The sequence below is a fragment of the Heptranchias perlo genome, chromosome 7 (assembly GCF_035084215.1).
Source record: "Heptranchias perlo isolate sHepPer1 chromosome 7, sHepPer1.hap1, whole genome shotgun sequence".
Lineage (NCBI taxonomy): Eukaryota > Metazoa > Chordata > Chondrichthyes > Hexanchiformes > Hexanchidae > Heptranchias > Heptranchias perlo.
Window position 1 is genome coordinate 73,799,182 of NC_090331.1, and position 23,117 is coordinate 73,822,298.

General features: G+C 40.2%; 1 protein-coding gene across 12 annotated transcripts in view; it reads left to right on the plus strand.

The window, feature by feature from the left end:
* The window catches only part of LOC137323874 (microtubule-associated protein 2-like), a 329,190-nt gene that overhangs the window by 250,917 nt on the left and 55,156 nt on the right, over window positions 1-23,117 (plus strand). For 10 of the 12 annotated variants that reach the window (XR_010963461.1, XM_067987893.1, XM_067987900.1 and 7 more), the window contains 3 exons: window positions 12,892-13,005; window positions 17,995-18,069; window positions 19,565-19,807. Coding sequence is in view for 11 of the 12 variants with exons in the window: in XM_067987893.1 (XP_067843994.1) it covers window positions 12,892-13,005; window positions 17,995-18,069; window positions 19,565-19,807 (432 nt within the window). In the remaining variant the exon portion in view is untranslated. Of the gene's footprint in view, window positions 1-12,888; window positions 13,006-17,994; window positions 18,070-19,564; window positions 19,808-23,117 lie in introns of all 12 variants that reach the window. The other 2 variants (XM_067987897.1, XM_067987902.1) reach the window with 2 other exon arrangements.

Genomic DNA, 23,117 nt, shown 5'->3' on the forward strand with positions numbered 1-23,117 from the left:
TGAATTTTGTGATGGCTTGAAAAGGACCATTTTTAGCATCGCTCCATTAGCGGATAAATCCTAAATCCGAACACCAAGGTCTGTTAGTATTAGCAACTTGGGAATATGGATTTAAACTTTAGATTTGGTCCCTCTATTGTACACATCTGTTGTGACACATGAAGACAGAAAGCTTGGACACTTCCAGTTAAAACACTGCACTCCAGTATGTGCCTTTGATACTTGAGATATGCAGTTATAAATCAAGAATCGTGTGCATAATACAAACCAGTGCATATTTGATTTAGTAAAATCTTCTGCTAATGAGCGATATGATCTCACAATAGAGCAGAAATGCTGACGGTGACTCTATAGTCGTTAACCCGTGTATGTAAAGTAGTCTGTTTGATCAGGCTCAATCAAGATTAATGTTGGTGAAAACATGTTAACTAAATTATTCTGTACAACTCTGTTTTAACTTTTTCATGGTATTCTCTGCTCTCTGATATTTAAAAATATTCCTGGTTGTAGCTAATACCAGTATGATTGTGAGTATCCATGATCCTCTGCACTATGTCTTTGTAGGATTGGCCCTTACACTGTGAGCAGGTGCTGAGTGAAAATCAGATACTTGCCAACAAGGAAGAGAGAGGGAAAGTTAGAGAGAAAATTGTCCCAACCTGCATTCATGCATCCCCAGCAATCAGATTGAGTGCATGAGTGAAAGCATGGGCAAAGCCTGGGTGTGGATTTTACATGGCAGAGGGAACAAATGCCTTTTGATTTTTTTTTAAAAAGTCTTCCCCCTTCAACAACAAAAAAATATTTTTCACAAAAGCCAAAAGGCAAATTTACATCATAACTGATTGTACAGCAAGATGACATCACAGACCAGAAGTGACCTTTTTCACATTAGATAGAGATGAATTCTATGGTAAGCTTGGATTATGGTTAAAACGTTGCTTTTAGTAGCTTTGAGTTTGAAAGAGAATAAATAACTATTCATATCTTACAGTATATAGTAATTATTAGAAAGCCTTGATCAAAAATTAGGCTGTGCATTAAAAAGCATTAGCTATTCCAATAAAATAGTTGGCTTAATTATTGCAATAGAATGTGAATAAAATTACAATGAAGCAATTTGTATTTTGCTGATTTATAAAAACTCTTATCAATTTGACTATTATAATAAAGAGCTGATGTTGCGGAAAGTCAGTTTTATATTTGTATGTATTTAGTAGTCCTTCAATTTCTAATATTGCCTCTTTGCAACAAAGTGGAATAAACCTTTTTGAAGTAGTTAATTCTGCTGTAATCTATTGGATTCTTATATTTTGATTATGCAGTGTAATACAATCGGTGTAATGCTGGAGAATGCAGTGTAATACAATCTTTCATTTTTAAAATTATTTTCAAAATTGATTTTTCTTTGGGTTTCTTTTGTCTAATTTTTCATTTTGCTTTTCAGTCTCTTCTGATCGCTTGCCTCTTTTCTCCTTTTGTTCTACTTCTCCCTTTTTATTGACTTTTCAGTTATTCCCTAACTCCATGCTGAGAATGTAGGGGATCACTGAAATGCATGGACGATAAAAAGAAACACGTGGGGCCAGAAATTGCCGGAATGGCACAACTCAAGGTGAACGATATTAATTGGACTTTTTAACCTCACCCTTCATTGTAAATTGCTGGAACATCAATTGGATAATGGCGCAGCAATGTCAATGTCGCATCTGAGACCTCATGAAAGTCGGTCCCAATGGCTTATCTCCTTGACCAGTGAAAGAAAAGGATAGAGAAAGAACCAGAGCGAAGAGCAGAGAAAGAAATAAGGTTAATTAGAGATACAGAGAAATAAAGAGAAGGAATGAAAGAGAATGGATTAAGTGAGAGAGAATAAAAAGAGACCGAAAGACAAAGTAAGAAAAATTAAAAGAACAAGCACAAGAAAAAGTCATTGTAACCCAGTACTGTTTGAGAATTGTTGTATTGGTTCTTGAGAAGTTAATGACTGAAAGGTGGGGTAGGTATGCAAAATGAACAAACATTCTTGACCTATGGAGTATAGAACCAGCAGCCCCATCCATCACTGTCAGGAACAGTGGAACACTCAGTATGTATGGAAACAAAGAAAATAGGAGCAGGAGTAGGCCATTCAGCCCTTCGAGCCTGCTCCGCCATTCAGTATGATCATGGCTGATCCTCTATCTCAATACCATATTCCCGCTCTCTCCCCATACCCCTTGATGCCTTTTGTGTCAAGAAATCTATCTAGCTCCTTCTTAAATATATTCAGTGACTTGGCTTCCACAGCCTCCTATGGTAGAGAATTCCACAGGTTCACCACCCTCTGAGTGAAGAAATTTCTCCTCATCTCAGTCCTAAATGTCCTACCCCGTATCCCGAGACTGTGACCCCTCGTTCTGGACCTCCTAGTCAGGGGAAACATCCTCCCTGCATCCAGTCTGTCTAGCCCTGTCGGAATTTTATACGTTTCAATGAGATCCCCTCTCATTCTTCTAAACTCAAGAGAATACAGGCTGAGTTGACCCAATCTCTCCTCATACGACAGTCCTGCCATCCCAGGTATCAGTCTGGTGAACCTTCACTGCACTCCCTCTATAGCAAGTATATCTTGGGTAAGGAAAGCAAAACTGCACACAATATTCCAGGTGTGGTCTCACTAAGGCCCTGTATAACTGCAGTAAGACATCCTTGCTCCTGTACTCAAATCCTCTTGCAATGAAGGCCAACATACCATTTGCCTTCCTAACTGCTTACTGCACCTGCATGTTTGCTTTCAGTGACTGGTGTACAAGGACATCCAGGTCCCTTTGTACATCAACATTTCCCAATCTATCACCATTGAAATAATACTCTGCCTTTCTGTTTTTCCTTCCAAAGTGGATAACTTCACATTTATCCACGTTATGCTGCATCTGCCATGTATTTGCCCATTCACTCAACTTGTCTAAATTGCCTTGAATCCTCTTTGCATCCTCTTCACAACTCACGATCCCACCTAGTTTTGTGTCGTCAGCAAACTTGAAAATATTACATTTGGTTCCCTCATCCAAATCATTGATATATAGTGAATAGCTGGGGCCCAAGCACTGATCCCTGCAGTACCCCACTAGTCACCAACTGCCACCCCGAAAAAGACACATTTATTCCTACTCTCTGTTTCCTGTCTGTTAATCAATTTTCAGTCCATGCCAGTATATTACCGCCAATCCCATGTGCTTTAATTTTGCACACTAACCTCTTATGTGGGACTTTATCAAAGACCTTCTGAAAATCCAAATGAACCACATGCTATGGTTCTCCCTTATCTATTCTACCAATTACATCCTCAAAAAACTCCAGTAGGCTTGTCAAACACTATTTCCCTTTCACAAATACATGTTGACTTTGTCTAATCCCGTTGATATTTTCTAAGTGTCCTGTTACCACATCCTTTATAATAGACTCTAGCATTTTCCCTACTACTGATGTTAGGCTAACTGGTCTGTCGTTCCCTGTTTTCTCTCTCCCTTTTTTAAATAGTGGGGTTACATTTGCCATCCTCCAATCTGCAGGAACTGTTCCATAATCTATAGAAGATGACAACCAATGCAGCCACTATTTCCATGGCTACCTCCTTTAGTATTCTGGAATGCAGTTTATCAGGCTCTGGGGATTTATCAGCTTTCAGTCTCATTAATTTCTCCAGCACTATTTTTTTACTAATACTAATTTCCTTTAATTCCTCCTTCTCACTAGTCCCTTGGTTCCCTAGCATTTCTGGGAAGTTGTTTGTGTCCTCTTCCGTGAAGACAGAACCAAAGTATTTGTTTATTTGCTCTGCCATTTCCTTGTTCCCCATTATAAATTCTCCCATTTCTGACTGTAAGGGACCTACATTTGTCTTCACTAATCTTTTTCTTTTTACATACTTGTAGAAGCTTTTACAGTCCACTTTTATGTTCCTTGCAAGTTTACTCTCATACTCTATTTTTCCCCTCTAAATCAATCTCTTGGTCCTTTTTTGCTGAATTCTAAACTGCTTCCAGTCCTCAGGCTTGTTACTTTTTCTGGCAAATTTATATGACTCCTCTTTGGATCTAACACTATCCTTAATTTCTTTTGTTAGCCACGGTTGGGCTGCTTTTCCTTTTGTGTTTTTGCACCAGAAAGGAATGTATAACTTGCAATTCATGCATTTGTTCCTTAAATGTTAGTCATTGTCTATCCACCGTCATGCCTTTTAATGAAGCTTCCCAATCTATCATGGCCAACTGACTCCTCATACCTTCGTAGTTTCCTTTGTTTAGATTTAGGACCCTAATTTCGGATTGAACAACTTCACTTTCCATCTTAATGAAGAATTCTATCATGTTATGGTCACTCTTCCCTAAAGGACCCTGCACAACAAGATTATTAATTAACCCCTTCTCATTGCACAATACGCAATCTAGGATAGCCTGTTCCCTAGTTGGCTCCTCAGCGTACTGGTCTAAAAAACCATCTTGTACACTCTCCAGGAATTCCTCCTCCACAGTATTATTGCTAATTTGGTTTGGCCAGTCGATATGTTGATTAAAGACACCCATGATTACTATAGTACCCTTGTTATATGCATCTCTAATTTCCTGTTTGATCCCATCCCCTACATTACCACTACTGTTTGGAGACCTATAGACAATACCCACCAGTGTTTTCTGCCCTTTGGTGCTTCTTAACTCCACCTAGACTGATTCTACATCTTGATTTTCTGAGCCAATATCCTTTCTCACTATTACTCTGATCTCATCCTTTACTAGCAACGCCACCCCACCTCCTTTTCCTTTTTGCTTGTCCTTCCTAAATATTGAATACCCTTGGATATTCAGCTTCCAGCCTTGGTCACCCTGCAGCCATGTCTCGGTAATTGTAATTATATTGTATCCGTTTACATCTATTTGAGCTGTTAATTCGACTACCTTATTACGAATGCTTCATGCATTCAGATACAGTGCCTTTAGATTTGTCTTAACATTTTTAGACATCATAATATTTTTTTGTATTATGGCCCTATTTGTCTTATTACCATTTTTTTCTTACCCGGATCCTATTTGTTAGTGCACTCTTTTGTTTGTACGCTCTGTCCCTTCCTGACACAATCTGGTTATCCTTACCCCAATCACTTTCCTGCACTGCTTCCTTGTCTTTTCTCTTTAACATTCTAGATTTCTCTCCACCGGGAACCCCCCCCCCCCCCCCCAACCTTATTTAGTTTAAATTCACTAGAATACTGGTCCCGGCACGGTTCAAGTGTAGTCCGTCCCAACGGAACAGCTCTCTACTTTCCCAGTACTGGTGCCAGTGCCCCATGAATCGAAACCCACTTCTTCCACATCAATCTTGGAGCCATGCATTCATCTCCCTGATCCTATTGACCCTATGCAAATTTGCTCATGGCTCAGGTAATAATTCAGAGATTATTACCTTTGTGGTTCTGCTTTGTAATTTAGTCCCTAGCTGCTCAAACACTCTCAGCAGAATCTTTTTCCTAGTCCTAACTGTGTCGTTGGCACCTACGTGGACCACGACAACTGGATCCTCCCCCTCCCACTCCAAGTTCTTCTCCAACCCGGTGGAGATGTCCTTAACTCTGGCACCGGGTAGGCAACACAGCCTTCGGGACTCTCACTCTTGGCTGCAGAGAACAGCGTCTATCCCCTTAACTATACTGTTGCCTACTACAACCACCTTCCTTTTTACTCCCCCCACTTGAACGGCTTCCTGTATCACGGTGCTGTTGTCAGTTTGCTCGTCCACCCCGCAATCCCCGCAATTGTCCACAAGGGATGCAAGAACCTCAAATCTATTGGAAAAGCGCAGGGACTGAGGTTCCTGCAATATTATCTCCTGGATCCCTGTACCTGCCTCACTCGCAGTCACACCCTCCTGTCCCTGACCATGTGTCAATTCTAAAGTATTTAATCTAAGGGGTGTGACTGCCACTTGGAGCAAAAGGTCCAGGTAGCTTTCTCCCTCCCTGATGTCTCGCAACATCCACAGCTCGAACTCCAGCTCTTCAACTCGGAGCCAAAGTTCCTCGAGCTGCAGACACTTACTGCAGATGTAGTCGCCCTGTACAAAAATGTCCACAAGCTCCCACATATTGCAGCAGCAACACATCTCCTGTTCTCCCATCAATTTATTCATTTAATTAATTAATTTAGTGTTAATCAAATTATTTACCTTGTTTAATTTATTAGATTAATTAAATTAAGTTTAGTTTTTAAAATTTAGTTATATGCTATATGTTAATTTAAAACTTAACCCACAGTTTTTTTTTATTCGTTCATGGGATGTGGGCGTCGCTGGCGAGGCCGGCATTTATTGCCCATCCCTAATTGCCCTTCAGAAGGTGGTGGTGAGCCGCCTTCTTGAACCGCTGCAGTCCGTGTGGTGACTGTTCTCCCACAGTGCTGTTAGGAAGGGAGTTCCAGGATTTTGACCCAGCGACGATGAAGGAACGGCGATATATTTCCAAGTCGGGATGGTGTGTGACTTGGAGGGGAATGTGCAGGTGGTGTTGTTCCCATGTGCCTGCTGCTCTTGTCCTTCTAGGTGGTAGAGGTCGTGGGTTTGGGAGGTGCTGTCGAAGAAGCCTTGGCGAGTTGCTGCAGTGCATCCTGTGGATGGTACACACTGCAGCCACTGTGCGTCGGTGGTGAAGGGAGTGAATGTTTAGGGTGGTGGATGGGGATAGATGCTGGTTCTCTGCAGCCAAGAGTGAGATTCCCGAAGGCTTTATTGCCTACCCAGTGCCAGAGTTAAGGACATCTCCTCCGTTTTGGAGAAGAACTTGGAGTGGGAGGGGGAGGATCCAGTTGTCGTGGTCCACGTAGGTGCCAACGACACAGTTAGGACTAAGAAAAAGATTCTGCTGAGAGAGTTTGAGCAGCTAGGGACTAAATCAAGCGGGCTGCTTTATCTTGGATGGTGTCGAGCTTCTTGAGTGTTGTTGGAACTGCACTCATCCAAGCAAGTGGAGAGCATTCCATCACACTCCTGACTTGTGCCTTGTAGCTGGGGGAAAGGCTTTGAGGAGTCAGGAGGTCAGCCACTCGCCGCAGAATTCCCAGCCTCTGACCTCACTACCAATCACTTACCTGCCTCACCTGTGACGTCACTGCAATTTTCTCTTGTTGCAGACCTGCTGCTGCTTTTATCCCCGATCTCGGTCTGCTGCTGCTCAGATCCGCCACTGCTCTGCGGAAAAAGTTAGGAAATGCAGAACCTCCTTCCCCAATTCACCGGACTCCCACACTTACCAAACTCTCAAGTTGCTCGCTGTGTGCCGGTTGCACTCACAGGCCCCTGTATTTCTACTGTTTCTTACTCAGATGAGTCAGCACTGCTCTGCTACTGTTTCAGGAACCAGTTTAATCTAATGTAAGGAGTCGCACAACACCTGGTTATAGTCCAACAGCTTTATTTGAAATCACAAGCTTTTGGAGCTTTGCTCCTTCGTCAGGTGAAGTGAAGAGATGCATATAGGCACAGCATATATAGTCAGAGAACAATGCCTGGTGATTACAGATAATCTTTCTAACTGCCCTTTATCACGATGTTGCGGTTGGTCTTGAGAGCGTCGAACATAGTCATCAAACCAGCGGACAAAGGAGGAGCCATCGTCATACAGAACAGAACGGACTATTGCAAAGACGCATACTGACAACTGGACAACCAGGATAACTACAGACGGTTACCCGCAGATCCGACCAAAGAACACACCTGCCAGCTCAACAAACTGATCAAGGCCTTCGATCCAGACCTTCAAAGCATCCTACGCGCTCTCATCCCACGTACTCCCCACATGGGAGACTTCTACTGCCTCCCAAAGATACACAAAGCCAACACACCCGGACGTCCTATCGTATCAGGCAACAGAACCCTGTGTGAGAACCTCTCTGGATACGTCGAGGGCATCCTGAAATCCGTCGTACAGGGAACCCCCAGCTTCTGTCGCGACACTACAGACTTCCTACAAAAACTCAGCACCCACGGACCAGTTGAACCAGGAACACTCCCTCACCACGATGGACGTCTCGGCACTCTACACCAGTATCCCCCACGATGACTGCATCGCTGCGACAGCCTCAGTACTCAACACCAACAAGAGCCAATCTCCAGACGCCATCCTACAACTCATCTGCTTCATCCTGGATCACAATGTCTTCACCTTCGACAACCAGTTCTTTACCCAAACACACGGAACAGCCATGGGGAACAAATTCGCACCCCAATACGCCAACATTTTCATGCACAAGTTCGAGCACAACTTCTTCACTGCACAGGACCTCCAACACCAGATACATCGACGACATTTTCTTCCTATGGACCCACGGCAAAGAATCACTGAAGAGACTACACGCTAACATCAACAAGTTCCATCCCACCATCAAACTCACCATGGACTACTCCTCAGAATCGGTTTCATTCTTGGACACACGAATCTCCATCAAAGACGGGCACCTCAGCACTTCACTCTACCGCAAGCCCACGGACAACCTCACGATGTTCCACTCTAACCACGTCAAAGAGGCCATCCCCTATGGACAGGCCCTACGAATACACAGGATCTGCTCAGACGAGGAGGAACGCGATGGACACCTACAGACGCTGAAAGACCCCCTCGTAAGAACGGGATATATCGCTCGACTCGTCGATCGACAAGTCGCATAGACCTCCTCAGAAGACAAACACGGGACACAACCAACAGAGTACCCTTCGTCGTCCAGTACTTCCCCGGAGCGGAGAAACTACGCCATATTCTCCGCAGCCTTCAACATGTCATCGATGACGACGAACACCTCGCTAAGGCCATCCCCACGCCTCCACTATTCGCCTTCAAACAGCCACCTAACCTCAAATAGACCATCGTTCGCAGCAAATTAACCAGCTTTCAGGAGAACAGCGACCACGACACCACACAACCCTGCCACGGCAACCTCTGCAAGACATGCCAGATCATCGACACAGATACCACCATCACACGAAAGGACACCACCCACCAGGTACATGGCTCATACTCCTGTGACTCGGCCAACGTTGTCTACCTCATACGTCGCAGGAAAGGATGCCCCGGAGCATGGTACATCGGCGAGACCATGCAGACACTGCGACAACGGATGAACGGACACTGCCACAACAATCGCCAGGCAGGAGGGTTCCCTCCCAGTCGGGGAACACTTCAGCAGTCAAGGACATTCAGCCTCCGATCTTCGGGTAAGCGTTCTCCAAGGCGGCCTTCGAGACACACAACAACGCAAAATCGTCGAGCAGAAATTGATAGCCAAGTTCTGCACCCTTGAGGATGGCCTGAACCGGGATCTTGGGTTCATGTCACGCTACATGTAACCCCACCTGACGTAGAGGCATCCAGACTCAAGTCGAAGTTGGCTTGTTCTCCATACACAGATGCGGCCGGACCTGCTGCGATTTCCAGCAAAAAAAAGTTATCTATTTTTAATACAAACCCCAGCATCTGCTACATTTGACCCCTTGTGACCCCACCTCAGTATTCTTGGATGTAATGTTTCCCTGACTAACCTGTTTGAACACCATTCCCTCCTTTGATTGCTGTGATTATCTCTCTGCCGAGGTGTGATAAAGGGCAGTTAGAAAGATTATCTGTAATCATCAGGCATTGTTCTCTGACTATATATGCTGTGCCTATATGCATCTCTTCACTTCACCTGACGAAGGAGCAAAGCTCCGAAAGCTTGTGATTTCAAATAAAGCTGTTGGACTATAACCAGGTGTTGTGCGACTCCTTACATTTGTCCACCCCAGTCCATCACCGGCATCTCCACATTACAGTTTAATCTAGCACTTGGAACATAGGAATTGCTAGATGAAAAAAAGACCAAGGTCCATCTAGTTCACCTTCTACCATCTTGGTAGTCACATGATACAATGATAATGGAGTTGTTGACTAATCATAGCAATCAATCCCCATCAATTAGTCTACAACAGACCCAGAAATGACTTGAGGAAAACCCCAGCGGTGGGGAGCTTTGGTAACCATAGGTCTAAAGTCATCTTTTTCCTCCCAAGCATGCTACACTTGCTGTGTCATGTCTTAAATTGCTCATATACTGTATCCCAAAATGTTATTGTCTGAAAAAAATCTCTCATTTTGCATTTCTCAGTGTCAAAACAATTTTGCATCCTGAAAATTATTGCCTTTCGACATGAACAGGAGTCTGAATGGCAAGACCGGCCCAGAAATGCTGCCAAGACAGATAAAATGTTTTTAAAAATCTAAGAACAATTCACTATCGGTTGGACTGAGACTCCACAGCTTCATTGTTCCCTTTCTGGGCCTCTGAGGTTGAATGTCATGTCGGGACCATAAATCACATCATTAACAGGGCACTCTGCAACATTAATTACCAGGCCTAAATGGCTGGGGCAGGAATGATTCATATTAACATTATAAATCTAGCAATTTCATGATTGGCACTAACTTCAATGAGGAGCCTCACGATGAGAAAGTAATTTATTGGCTTTGGCGAGGCTAACGGCGGAGCGATGCAAATCATCCAGCAGTTTGCAGAGAATTGGAACTCCTAACGTATTTCTTTTATGCTGCAAATTGCTGGATTTTTTTTTACAGCTTAATAATGGCAAGTGCAGTTAATGCATCATTTTAATCCCAGAAATTTCTGGCCCATGCAAATTTGCACCAAATTCCTATGTGAAATTATGAAAGATCTTACTTAATTCTTGTGCTCATGGCTGACATTACTTTTGAATTTGTCTGAAACTTCCACAGCTATCTGGAAACTCAGACATTCTTCTTGGTACAAGGGGCCGGATTTCGCTGTGAGCAGCGAACGAATAGTGCCAGCTGTTCGTTAGACTTGCACTTGCCCATAGAATTTCTATGAGCTTTTGCACGGCAAGTTACTGTTAACGGGACACACAAACAACATGGTGCCCTTTGCAGTGCATCTGGGACCTTTATGAACAGGGCAAGCAAATATGTATTTCCAAGACCAATCAGATTGAAGAATCGTTAATAACAGTGCGAGTCAGAACCAGGAAGCGTAAGTTAGAATAGTGAATTCAATGTTAAATCAGGTACAGAAAGCGAAAAAAGAAAGTAAAAAGGATTGAATTAAGAGACAGAGATAAAAGAGACTGAAAGAAAAAGTTTTTAGAAATTACATTTCGAGCATTGCATCTCGAACAGCAACTTCCCGATTTCTGAGTTTAACTGCGCATGTGCGGTCGCTGGCATTTACGGTTTGCGGTAACGGTGAGCGCTGTTAGCTTCACTGTTACAGCAAAATCCTGCCCATGATTTGAACAGGAATAGGCTGAGGTCAGGCAGGGCTATTTTATAAAAATTTATCTAATTGCTTCACCTCCTCCTCCACCTCCTCTTGTACCCTTTTATTCCTACAACCACACTTTTCTGTGAAAACTGAGGCAAAGTACTCATTTAGTATTTGTCATTCCTTCATCATCCATAAGATTTTCCTTCTTCTTTAATCTGCCCTATCCTTTTTAACTATTTTACTTTTTAATATGTTTATAAAATTCTTAACTATTTTCATTTCTATTCCCCCAGTCTTTTTTCAGACCCTTAGTTTTTCGAATCGTTTTAACTTACCCTCTATATTTTATGTTTGACTTGATTTTCTTTTGCATTATTAACCCTAGTTAACATGTGCTTTTTTAAGTCTCAGGGAGGGAATTCCAGCGCTTAGGACCTAAGCAGCTGAAGGCATGGCCGCCAGTGGTGGAACGATTAAAATAGGGGATGCGCAAGAGGCAAGAATTGGAGGGTTGTCGGGCTGGAGGAGATTACAGAGATTGGGAGGGGTGAGGCCATGGAGGGATTTAAAAACAAGCATGAGAATTTTAAAATTGAGGCGTTCCTGGACCGGGAACCAATGTAGGTCAGTGAGCACAGGGGTGATGGGTGAATGGGATTTGGTGCGAGTTAGGATACGGGCAGCAGAGTTTTGAATGGGCTCAAGTTTATGAAGGGTTGAAGATGGAAGGCTGGCCAGGACAGCATTGGAATAGTCAGGTCTAGAGGTAACAAAGGCATGGATGAGGGTTTCAGCAGCAGATGAGCTAAGGCAGGGTTGGAGACAGACGATATTATGGAGGTGGAAGTAGGCGGTCTTGGTGATGGAGAAGATATGTGGTCGGAAGCTCACCTCAGGGTCAAATAGGATGCCAAGGTTGTAAATGGCCTGGTTCAGCCTCAGACAGTTGCCAGGGAGAGGGATGGAGTTGATGGCTAGGGAACGGAGTTTGAAATTAAAAGAGAAACACAATGTTTAATTGTCTGTGAATTATGCTGTGAGAGAAACTATATTATAATTGATTATATGTCACATGACATATGACATATGCTAAAGTGTCAAAAATACAAAAAAAGAAATTTGTTCTAGTGTTGGTAGCCTGGCTTCTTCCCAAGGACAGGAGCTGGAGATTTACAAGCAACAGTTATCCTCTAATTGACCAAGATATGCCTATTTACCCCTTTTCCACACAGTGAATACTTGAACAGTAACCTTAAAGGGAAGGATAGGTTAAATACAGCTCCATCTTAGCAGCTAAACATCACAACTGTACTCCACACTACTAAATGGGAGAGCAGCTGATTCACTAAAATAAGTGGAATAATATTTTTTTCCTCAAACCATATCACTGTCTATACAATAGGACATTTAAGTTTCAAACATTAAACTTGGAGTATAACAAGACATAAAACCTCTTTCTCTGTTGATCACAATGCATTCTCTTTGACTTGTCTATGTTACTTTCCTTTATTTATTCATTTATTCATTTTTTTTGTCAAAAGCAAATTTGATCACATTCAGAAACTGACTGACCTTCCTCATATCTGTTCAGCAGAAGAGATCTCTGCCAGGATTGTACAGGAGGTCACAGCTGAGGCAGTGGCAGTACTCAAAGGAGAACAAGTAAAAGATACTGTACCGAGGGAGCAGCCAAAGCAGCCTTCCGCAGGTAAAGAAGCCATGTACATGATGGTATTGTTTACAATGGTACACAGAGATGTTGACTTGTTGGGAATGCCATTTGAAGCCACCTCCTGCACTTTAAAACTGAAATGCATTTCCCCAATGTGCAGAATATCTATTATCTATTACCTTGTTCTCCTTCATTGCTTTCTGTTTCCCTTCTCGTGTTTGATCGGGTTTCTATTAAAACTCGCTTGACTTGTCCCATTACCACCCTCCTTGCCTTGCACCATCATCCCTTTTGTTGTTTAATCGCTCCTGCCCTCCACCCTATCAGAGACCTTCCCTTTTGTTCTTTCCTTTCCTCCCCTCCTTTGCTTGGCTCTGTACTTGCTTAAATCTGTTTAATTTTCAACTTCTTCTAGTTCTGACAAAGGGTCATCGACCTGAAATGTTAACTCTATTTCTTTCTCCACAGTTGCTGCCTGACCTGCTGAGTATTTCCAGTGTTTTCTGTTTTTATTTATTATTATCCAGAGGGATTGGGTTATGATGCTATCTTTTTACTTTTGGTTTGATTTGGTCCAGATTGATGAGAACTTACTCTGATAGCCATATAGATCCTGCACAAAATAAGTTTGGAACAGTTCAACTTAATTACAGTTGGGGGGTGGGTGCGCGAAAACATCTACAGCGCATAGTTGCCCACATATTGATACTGAGTCAGTTGATGTATTTGTCGAACATGCCTGAATCCACAGCCCACATGAAGAGTGTGACAGATCTGAAACAAATATGTAAAATTAACAGAGACAAATGAAGAATGATGCTTGGATGCTCCAATCTTAATGTTTACAAACTAGAAACTGGCACCCTTGATTTTTCATCGTTCCCTATTTTCCACATCACTTCGATGACAGGTCCTCTTCCTATTGGTTCCTGGGGAGCATGTTTTCAGCATGCAAAAAATAAAATCATGATTGCCATCCATACCAGAGCCAATACACAACCTGCTGTTCCCATCTCATTCAAAGGCAATATTCAGTTTGTTGCTCCTAGCATCATTCACTTAAATTCTTGGACCTGGCTGCAAGATATCGGTAATATAGGCTTTCTCCCTTAGTTAGATTGTTGAGTTTTAAAGTAAGTTCTGCTTAGAGTATCTTTTTCAGCATGCCTTCCAACAAGAGGAAATAAAGAGGGCAGCTCTTGTCTGTTCCCACCAGCTGTTGAACTCAGCATAATGCTTCCTTGCTCAAATACTAGTGAGTAGACAGACTGCCTCAAGGCAGAGGGGTCATGAGCAAGTCCTCCCCTGCTCGTTTCAGTAACAGACCACCATTATGTTGTCCATCTGATTTTTCTTTGAGACAAGAAATTGTTCCATTATTTTATCAGCTGCCCAATAAGTCAGAATTGCAGTATCAATTTCATTGTATGAATGCTCACAGAGCTCTGTAATTTAATGTTAAACATAATAGAGCAGATTCACAATTTGCAATAGTACCATAGAAAACAAAGTAAACAAGTGACTATACAGAATAGCATTTTACATTGTTACCATGTTATAGATAGTGAGCCCTGTGAGCAGGTAAAAGGTCATTTGACCTGTTTCATGGCTACTACTTGGATATTTTTCAATCAGTTTGATAATATTTGCAAGGTTACCATATGGAATAACTTGCACATTTTCACTAAACGTTACTCATTGGACTTGTTAACCGCATAAGGTAATGTATTTGATGGCCTCTCCTCCCAAGTTTGGTATGCTGCTATGGTGGGGAGAATATGGGATGAAGAAGCAAAAGAAATTAGAAATGTTTTTATTCTTCGAACCAAAGCGTTCTATAATCCCCACTCATCCATTATCACAGGTTCTGCTGAATGTTAGGTCATCTAGGGTTAGGGGAATATCAACCAGTTAGTTGCTGCAAAACAAGCTAACAGGCAGGCACAGTCTTTATAAGGAGCAGCAACCTGCAGATCATATATCAGCATCAGTACAGATGGGGTGAATTTTTTGTGTAACGAGTATGTTTCTCTCAGGAACAAACTGGAACAGGGCCAAATCACTACAATGTGTGGAGAATGCTTTTATTCAAAAAATGAAGACGATTGTATTAAGCTGATTAATCTATTTATCTGACGCTGTCCAGTTTGGTGTGAGGGGGACATCTGCATTGTTATGTTATTAAACATTGTAGCTCTTAAGATAGTATCAAAAGGTTTTCTTTTTATCTAAAAATGCAGTTCCAGCAAAGTGACCTTTAACAAGTGACTGATGGACTCCATCGATTCAATCTATTAATGCGGAGATTATGGAATGGTTAAATCTAAAACTAAATGTAATTTTAATGGCTCAGTCTTTGAGGTGTTTTCACATGAGAAACAAAAATGAAGTGTTATGGAACCACTCACTTGCGTGTATAATTTTTAGAAAAAAAAATCCTAGGCACCTTTATTGTATCAGGCACAGCTAGCAAAATGATACTGAAAGTGCAGGTGCAAAATTGAAAGCTAGGGGACAAATAATTATCTGAAAATATATGGCCTCTAAAAGGCTTGTCTTTAGCATACTTCTAAATATCTCTTGATTTTTTATGTAGGCATAACAAAAATGATGTATTTTTGTCTGGTTTTTGGTTTGGTGGCTGCCCCTTTGATCCCAGTCATAATACATAAAGAGTTTGAGAAAAAGCAACTTGAAATCTGAGAAGTAATCAGTTAGTACAGGCCAGTTTAATGTTCCTGAAAGAAAGGGGAAAGACTGCGTGTATTTAGAAAGCTATTTGCCAAGGATTAGCTTAATCCTTCAAATTGTGTTCTTTGTTTATTATTTTGTGCACTTGAGTTAGGTGGATGTAGATATATAACTATATTGTATGTCTGACTATACATTCTTATGTGCTTATTCATCATCAGTAAAATAAACTTGCTTAATATTTTAAAATTAAAATGAGATCTGATGTGATGCTGTTTTACTTTTGAAGACTAAAGTGAGATCTTGTGGAATAAGTCCAGTAGCTTAAAAAGAATTACCAGACTGGGATTTCCATTTGTTTCCCAGGTGCACTTCTGAAAACTTACCTGGATCTCAAGGCAGGGATAGGCACTTTAAATGAGAAATTGGACTTACTCATAAGAGTGATCTAAGATACAAGAGATGAAATAATGTAGGATAGAAGACCAGAAAAGACACAAAAACATAACATTAGCTATGCAGTTTGATGTTCCTCATGCAATCTACAGCCATTTTCCCCTCTTTCTGTGCTCTTCAATCAAATTTGCTATTGAACTTTGCATATTTCTTTAGCTAATTATTGCCCTGTGTGCCTTCAATAATTGTGTGCTCCTCAAAGGACACCTAGGGCCTACAAATTTAAAACAGTGCCTAAAAATCTGGTCTGTATATCAATTGCTAAAAACTATAAAATGGGCAATGTGGTGTTAGTGCTTGATTTGGGGGCCATATTTTGTTTGACAAGGAAAATTTCGATTGCTTTTGGCTATCAATGCTTACCCTGATTATACACAAGATCTAGTATTGGTAATATAGTAAAGCAAGCTGTTGAGTAATGGGCATTGTGTGTTTTGTTGAGAAAACAGAGATAGAGCTAGGAGAATGGGCTTCGATCATTAGTGTGAAGGAACAGCTAATGGTGCCTTCTGATGTACATCCAGAAACCACCAGGTCAAGTGGTGATAGAAGCATTCAACACCCTCAAAGCCACTAGTACAATGCGTGAACTTGCCACTTTAACAATTGTGTTGGCAGCACGTTCAAATTACAAATGGGATGGCAGTTTAAACATTTATGATTTGGTACTTAGTGAAGAGTAATGTAATAGATTGTTCATAGTTTTAGTGGCTTATTCCTTAACTCAATTGTTGAATTGGGAATGAAGCTACACCTAGGGCTTATGGATTTTTTTATAATGAATTTGACTCCTATTCATATCAAAGCGCATGCTAAATAAATCTGGAGTGATAATTTCCATTAAGAAATGTTCTCTCGTACAAGATCATTTAATTGAGATACTGAAGGAAACCAGCATTTGTGGTGCTGTAACCTAGTGAGAATTCAATGACTTCAGGAGAAAAGAAAAGGAAAATATCAGCAAAAAAGATGAGGATAACAATTAGATTTGTTCTTTCCTGAATTAAATTTTAAGGTAATTGTAAACTCAAATGGGGGAAGTGACAATGTTTCTGTCATATAGCATTACCTCCCCTTCCCCCGTTCTCCATTTTGATAACCAGACCTCCCCTTTACTGGTATCACATCCTTCTGTTATTTTCTTTTTAACCAAAATATAAGGATTGTTATTAAATGAAATATGTGTGTGTATTTGGGCATAAAATATGTGGATTAATGGATAGACTTTACATTTGAATTTTTTAAATGGGCATTTGTGTTACCACCCTATTTTACAACAGGCTTTACTGGCCTCTGTTGAGCCCATTTTGCACTGCCTTATTATATTTTTTGCACATTGTATTAACCAGGACAGGGAGGTGTAATTATCACCTTTTGATTTTCCCCATTGAAGGCCGGTGTAGTGATGTAGGAGGAATAACTCTGATCTGTGCATAGCCCTGCTTCATTTCTTTTCATGATGAAAGTGCCTGAACTCTGTCTTCAATAGAATGTCCTGCTGTGTTTGTTCACGGACAGAATGTTGTTTCACTCCCCTTCTAGCCAATTGTTTGCTGATCGGCCTGGTATTGTTTTCGCTGTCATGGTATTCCCTATTTCAGACGTTGCTGGAAAACAATTAAATATCATAGTAGTGAACCTATTAACCGATGAACAGAATAGCAAGGTTTACCAATTTTAATCCCATCCTGCCTGCAAATAGCGAAATAGAGGCCATAATTGATTCCAAACTACCTCACTTCATGCTGGTTCTGGCAAACCCCACTTGGTGTTTGAAGACTTCTGTCACGTGGATAAAAATTTAGGGAAGTTCAAATTATTGTTGGGTCCCTAATAAATATTGCTGTATCTCATTTTGTTCTTTTTTAAAACATGCAGTTGAGGACTCAGCCAACTTGCCACCTTCCCCACCACCATCTCCAGCATCAGAATACTTTGGACCAGCAGAGAAAGGTAAGAAAATAATATGGTTATACCTCTAGGCACTGGTGAAATTAATAATTCTGCTTGACTATACATAAATATTGCAGTATTTAGGTGTGAATGCATATAAATTGTTGATTAGAAGGAATTCTAATCCAATTTTAAAATAAAATTTGTATGTGCCTGTTTAACCATACTGAATTGTTTAATGCTTCCTTGTTTTCATTGACGTGTTTGGATGATTTGTGAAATTGAACAGATTGTTGGTGTTTGAATTACATCAGTGGATGAAACTGGCCATGGAATATTTACAATAAGACAGTACCTGGGGTCTATAAGTCAAAATGATGATATTCAGTGCTACCACTTAATTTAAAAGCTGTCCCGACCAATGGAGTCTACTTTTTTTAATGATCTGAAAACCTTTCTTTGCAGTGAGATTAACATTTCAATAAAACGTGCGTGCAAAATACTCAATATATTCAGTAATGTAGCTCCTTTAGTATAATTTGGAGATTTGTTTAACCTTAAGCCAAATTCTATCATGGAGAACATATAATTAGTTTAAGTGGGAGTAGTGCAAGTTGCAGGTTTTGTTCTTCGTTGGGGGGGAGGGAGACTATGAAAGTTATTTCAAATACTGATAGAATGGTGATTTCTTTTGTTTCCTTTACATTTTAAGCAATTACCTTGCTTAACTTAATTCACTGGAAGAAAAAGTCAATTAAAGTAAATGGGTTTTAATGAAAAAGGTCAAACTGTGGGGGCAGCGTTTCAGACCATCTGTTTCTGATTTTCGGTTGGATTTGTCTGCAATGCTGTTAAATCTGTTCACTGTTCAAAACAGAAAGGCAGCAATTATAAAGTAGTTCTGTGACAATTTGTACTTCGGATATACAATTAAACAGGAGTTTGAATTCTGTAACAAAAACAGAAAAAGGCTGGAAACAATCAGCAGGTCAGTCAGCATTTGTGAAGAGAACAGCCAAGTTAATGTTTCACATGTAGATCCTTAACATAGGCATCCATGTTCTTCCAATCTAAACCTTAGATCAAAATGTCAGTATTCACATGGAATTTTTAAGTTTCATCACAACCCGCATTCTAGTGACCAGTTTTTGCTGTAAAACATGCAATAAGAACGTACAATTGTGCTACAAAATAAACAGTGCTATTGGAAAATAATACATTGCAGTTTACTGAGATGTTCACTATTCTTTATGTATGAAATGGCTGTAACACAGGCTTGTAGTTCAAGTGACTTTAGAAACTGTTGAAGCTTCGTTGTTAAGGCCACTGTTTATTTATAACCAGTTAGCTTGATTTTTTTTTTAATGCAAAATTGACATTGTTAACTATCTAGTAGGGACAGCAGCACCGAGGGTGCTTGGCATATTTATTTCATGTGGACTAAAGTATGGGCTTCATGGCTGGTTTCATTACACTTGAGTAGCTGATTTATTTGTGTGGACCTGTGCCTGTTTGTCGAATTATCCCTGCAGCTTTTTCCTGTGTCTATTTGTAGATTTAGGGATTGAGGTTGAGGCAAAACCTTTCCAAAGGTGCTCAAGCTATCAGCCTGCCACCACTCAGGAGAAGCGCAAACTCCTAGCCCCCTCCATTTCTGTTTCTGTTCACGACGAAGAGCCTTACAATTCTGATGAGGAGTACTATGAGCATCCTTTATTCAGTTCACAATGGACTGCCACTAGTACACTCCCCAGTGCCACAGTTCAACAGGCAGATGAGTTGTATAGTCAGGACAAAGGTGAACCAAGCATGGTTCCTTTTTTCTTATTCCCCCTCCCTTTGTTTTTGTCTTGCATGTATTCACCAGTCCTGTTGTTTTTTCCACATGGAAGTGAAGTCCCTTGTGCACTTATTCATATAACATTTAAAAAATGATCGTTTCCAGACAGCAGCTGGCAGAGTTCTGAATCATCACATATGAAAGATGCCATGCAGGCACATCAGCCATTTTATAGATACCCATAAAACTAGATTGAATTTGGATTCACCTTTGTATCTAGTGTGGAGAATGTCTGATTTAAAAAAAAATCTAATATAATGTGCAAAATCAGAAATCAAATACATAAGTATATCTATATTAAGATTTTCACCTTAAAATGTAGATTGTAAGGTTTTTGTTAATATTAAAACAGTTAAACTTTAAGGCCATCTTCTACTTTTCTGCTCGTCAGCCTGTGATTACCCCCATTCATTTTAATGGACAGGAAAATCTCAGGCTGGTGAGTGCAGAAGCAGAAAACCTTCACCTAAATATCAAGATGAGATAGAAATGGCTTGTATTTAAAAATAAATAAACTAGTATGTGCACTTTGTAAAACCTGCACATCTCCATTTTATAGACAAAAATATTACATTTTATAAAAGATCTTAATAATGGATCTTAATGTTTTTAAACTTACCATCTATAAGTAAATAAAACTTCTTGATGAACCTTTTCACATCTTTTATAAAATGTAATGTGTTTGTCCATAAAATGGAGATTTGCAGGTTTTGCAAAGTACACATGCTAGTTTATTATTTTTTTTTAAATAGTTATAAATGAAGGCATGAGTCAGTGATAACATATGGGTAAGGACTATCCAATTAATCTACAGGCAATACCATAAATAATCCATTGTAGACTGCTCCACATAATTGCCTATTGGGGAAAAAATCCACTAATATTGATTGACAGGGCAATCAAGTTTGGGAAACTGGAAGTTTCTGGTCTTAAGCCTACCGTTATATTACTGCATCAAAATTGATAGAATAAATGTCTCCTTTCCCGGCTGTATGGCGATTTGCATGAAATGACTTTGGGCAGTCTCACCCCAGTTCATAGTGAGTGGTGACCGACAACACAAAGCTGGCTCTAATTTAGCACCGGTGTGGGAAATGGAGTTGAGAATTAAGACAAATATGAGAGCAGTGTAGAAGGTAGTTTAACTCTGCATCTATCCTGTGCTGCACCTGTCTTGATGCTAAAACTGGGTGAAACAATGCAGAAACATGTTCCATTCTCTTGCAGTGACATCCCTCATTTTGATGAGTGCAACCCCCCCCCCCCAATATTATTCAAACAAATAAAAAGCAAAACATGTATACATTATTATGACTACTTAATTGAGAAGTATGAATGATGCTGAATTTGACGTCATACGTCTATCGTATCTGAGAAAAGCTAATTTATTTAAAACAATTATTTAGAGAAAAAGCATTCTGGCTTTAACAAAATGGTACATGTGACTAGAACTAAGCTGGGGACTTCCTACATTGGATAAAACAGTGCATGAATCACGAATTCAGTGCACTTAGCTGTTGTTGCTTTTATTCACAATGTTTTTCACCTAATACTGCACTAAATGTATGAGTGTTCCACATAGCTTTCAGTTCTGGCATGCTAATTTATATTCACTCCAGTAATGATGTAAATCACTGAAACACTTTCAGCTCTTGGCCTGTGACACTAATTTATTTGTAGTATTTAGCTGTCTGAGTACTGTGTTACCAAAGAAAGTGTTAGCTCATGTACTAGTTCACTATGAAATCAGAAACTGCACATCTAATGTACATTTTTTCATTTGTATATGCTCCTTTGATGGTGAAAAGCAGGAATATTAAAACTAAGTATTGTTATGCAGTTTAGTTGCAAATCTATTTGCACTTTTTTTTAAGAAAGGTATTATAATTACTAAATACACTAAGTATTTCTAAAAAGGTTATGAAAGATGCTTTAAATTTGATTTACATAGTAGGTGAAACTACAGTATCAGCATTACTGCACAGTAAACCTGAAGATACAGTTCTTGCATTTCTTCCTTTCAAAATGCACATAATTAGGACCCCCGCACCCTACCTTGATTCAAATTTCATGATTTTTAGCTTGATTCTGATCAAAATCTGTACAAAAGAAGATTGCAACATGCAGCTAAAACATACAAAAATTAATCGTTGATCGAAATGTCCCCTTCACAATTACAAATAAAGTTTGTTTCAGGCACTGTAACATGATGGATGTTGCAGTATTGTGACAGCAAACCATGGCCATATGTTCTGCTCTGTACTGTGTGCACTTGTCAGTATGTCCAGTGCAGTACAGGGCTGAGATTTTGCATGTGAAGTCCAACATGTTGGGGATATGTACATGTCTCAGTTGAGAAAAACATCACACTTTGCATTGTTAATGTTGACCAACTGCTTGCAAACCTGAAAAACTATTTTGTAAGAGCCCTTTCTTGTGAATGTATCTTGTTATGTATGTTTTTGCATCATTGATACTAGCAAGCTGAATGTGATATTGTGACATGTAAAATCTGATCACAAACTGTATAAAATATGTTGCTGTGGTCTGTTAATATTTTACCCTAATGTATGTAGAAATTTATAAGTCACTGAAAATTACCAAAATTATATATCCATAAATCTGAAACTGGAGGGCCTTGCCCATCATTTAGTAATTAAAAGGTAACTAAGTATCGCAATGATAAGCCATTACAGTACAGTGGAGAATTTTGACATGATCATTCTCTCACAAAACAAATTAAAAACAAAAAGAAATCCCGAGATGGATTATATTTGGTCAGAAGTTACTTACTATTCCTCCCCCCACGACCACCTAAACTAGCAAAGGTGCCAAATATAATTCTCACTATAATTAAAATACATGCATAGAATCTCATCCCACAGATGGAGGCCATTTGGCCCACCATTGTTAAATATTTAGAAATATTCAGATGGGACAGGTTATGAAAAAATTAAATTTTAGCTTCAAGTTTAATAAACTCAATTTTTTGTTTATGGTGCGGCTGTCCAGATGGACCACAGTGATCCTTTCTGGTCCTGTACAATCTTATCATAGAATGTTACAGCACAGAAGGAGGCCATTCAGTCTATTGTGCCTGTGCCAGCTCTTTGAAAGAGCTATCTAATTAGTCCTACTCCCCTGCTCTTACTCCATAGCCCTGCAGATTTTTCCCCTTCAAGTATGTATCCAGTTTCCTTTTGAAAGTTACTATTGAATCTACTTCCATCACCCTTTCAGGCAGTGCATTCCATATCACAGCAACTCG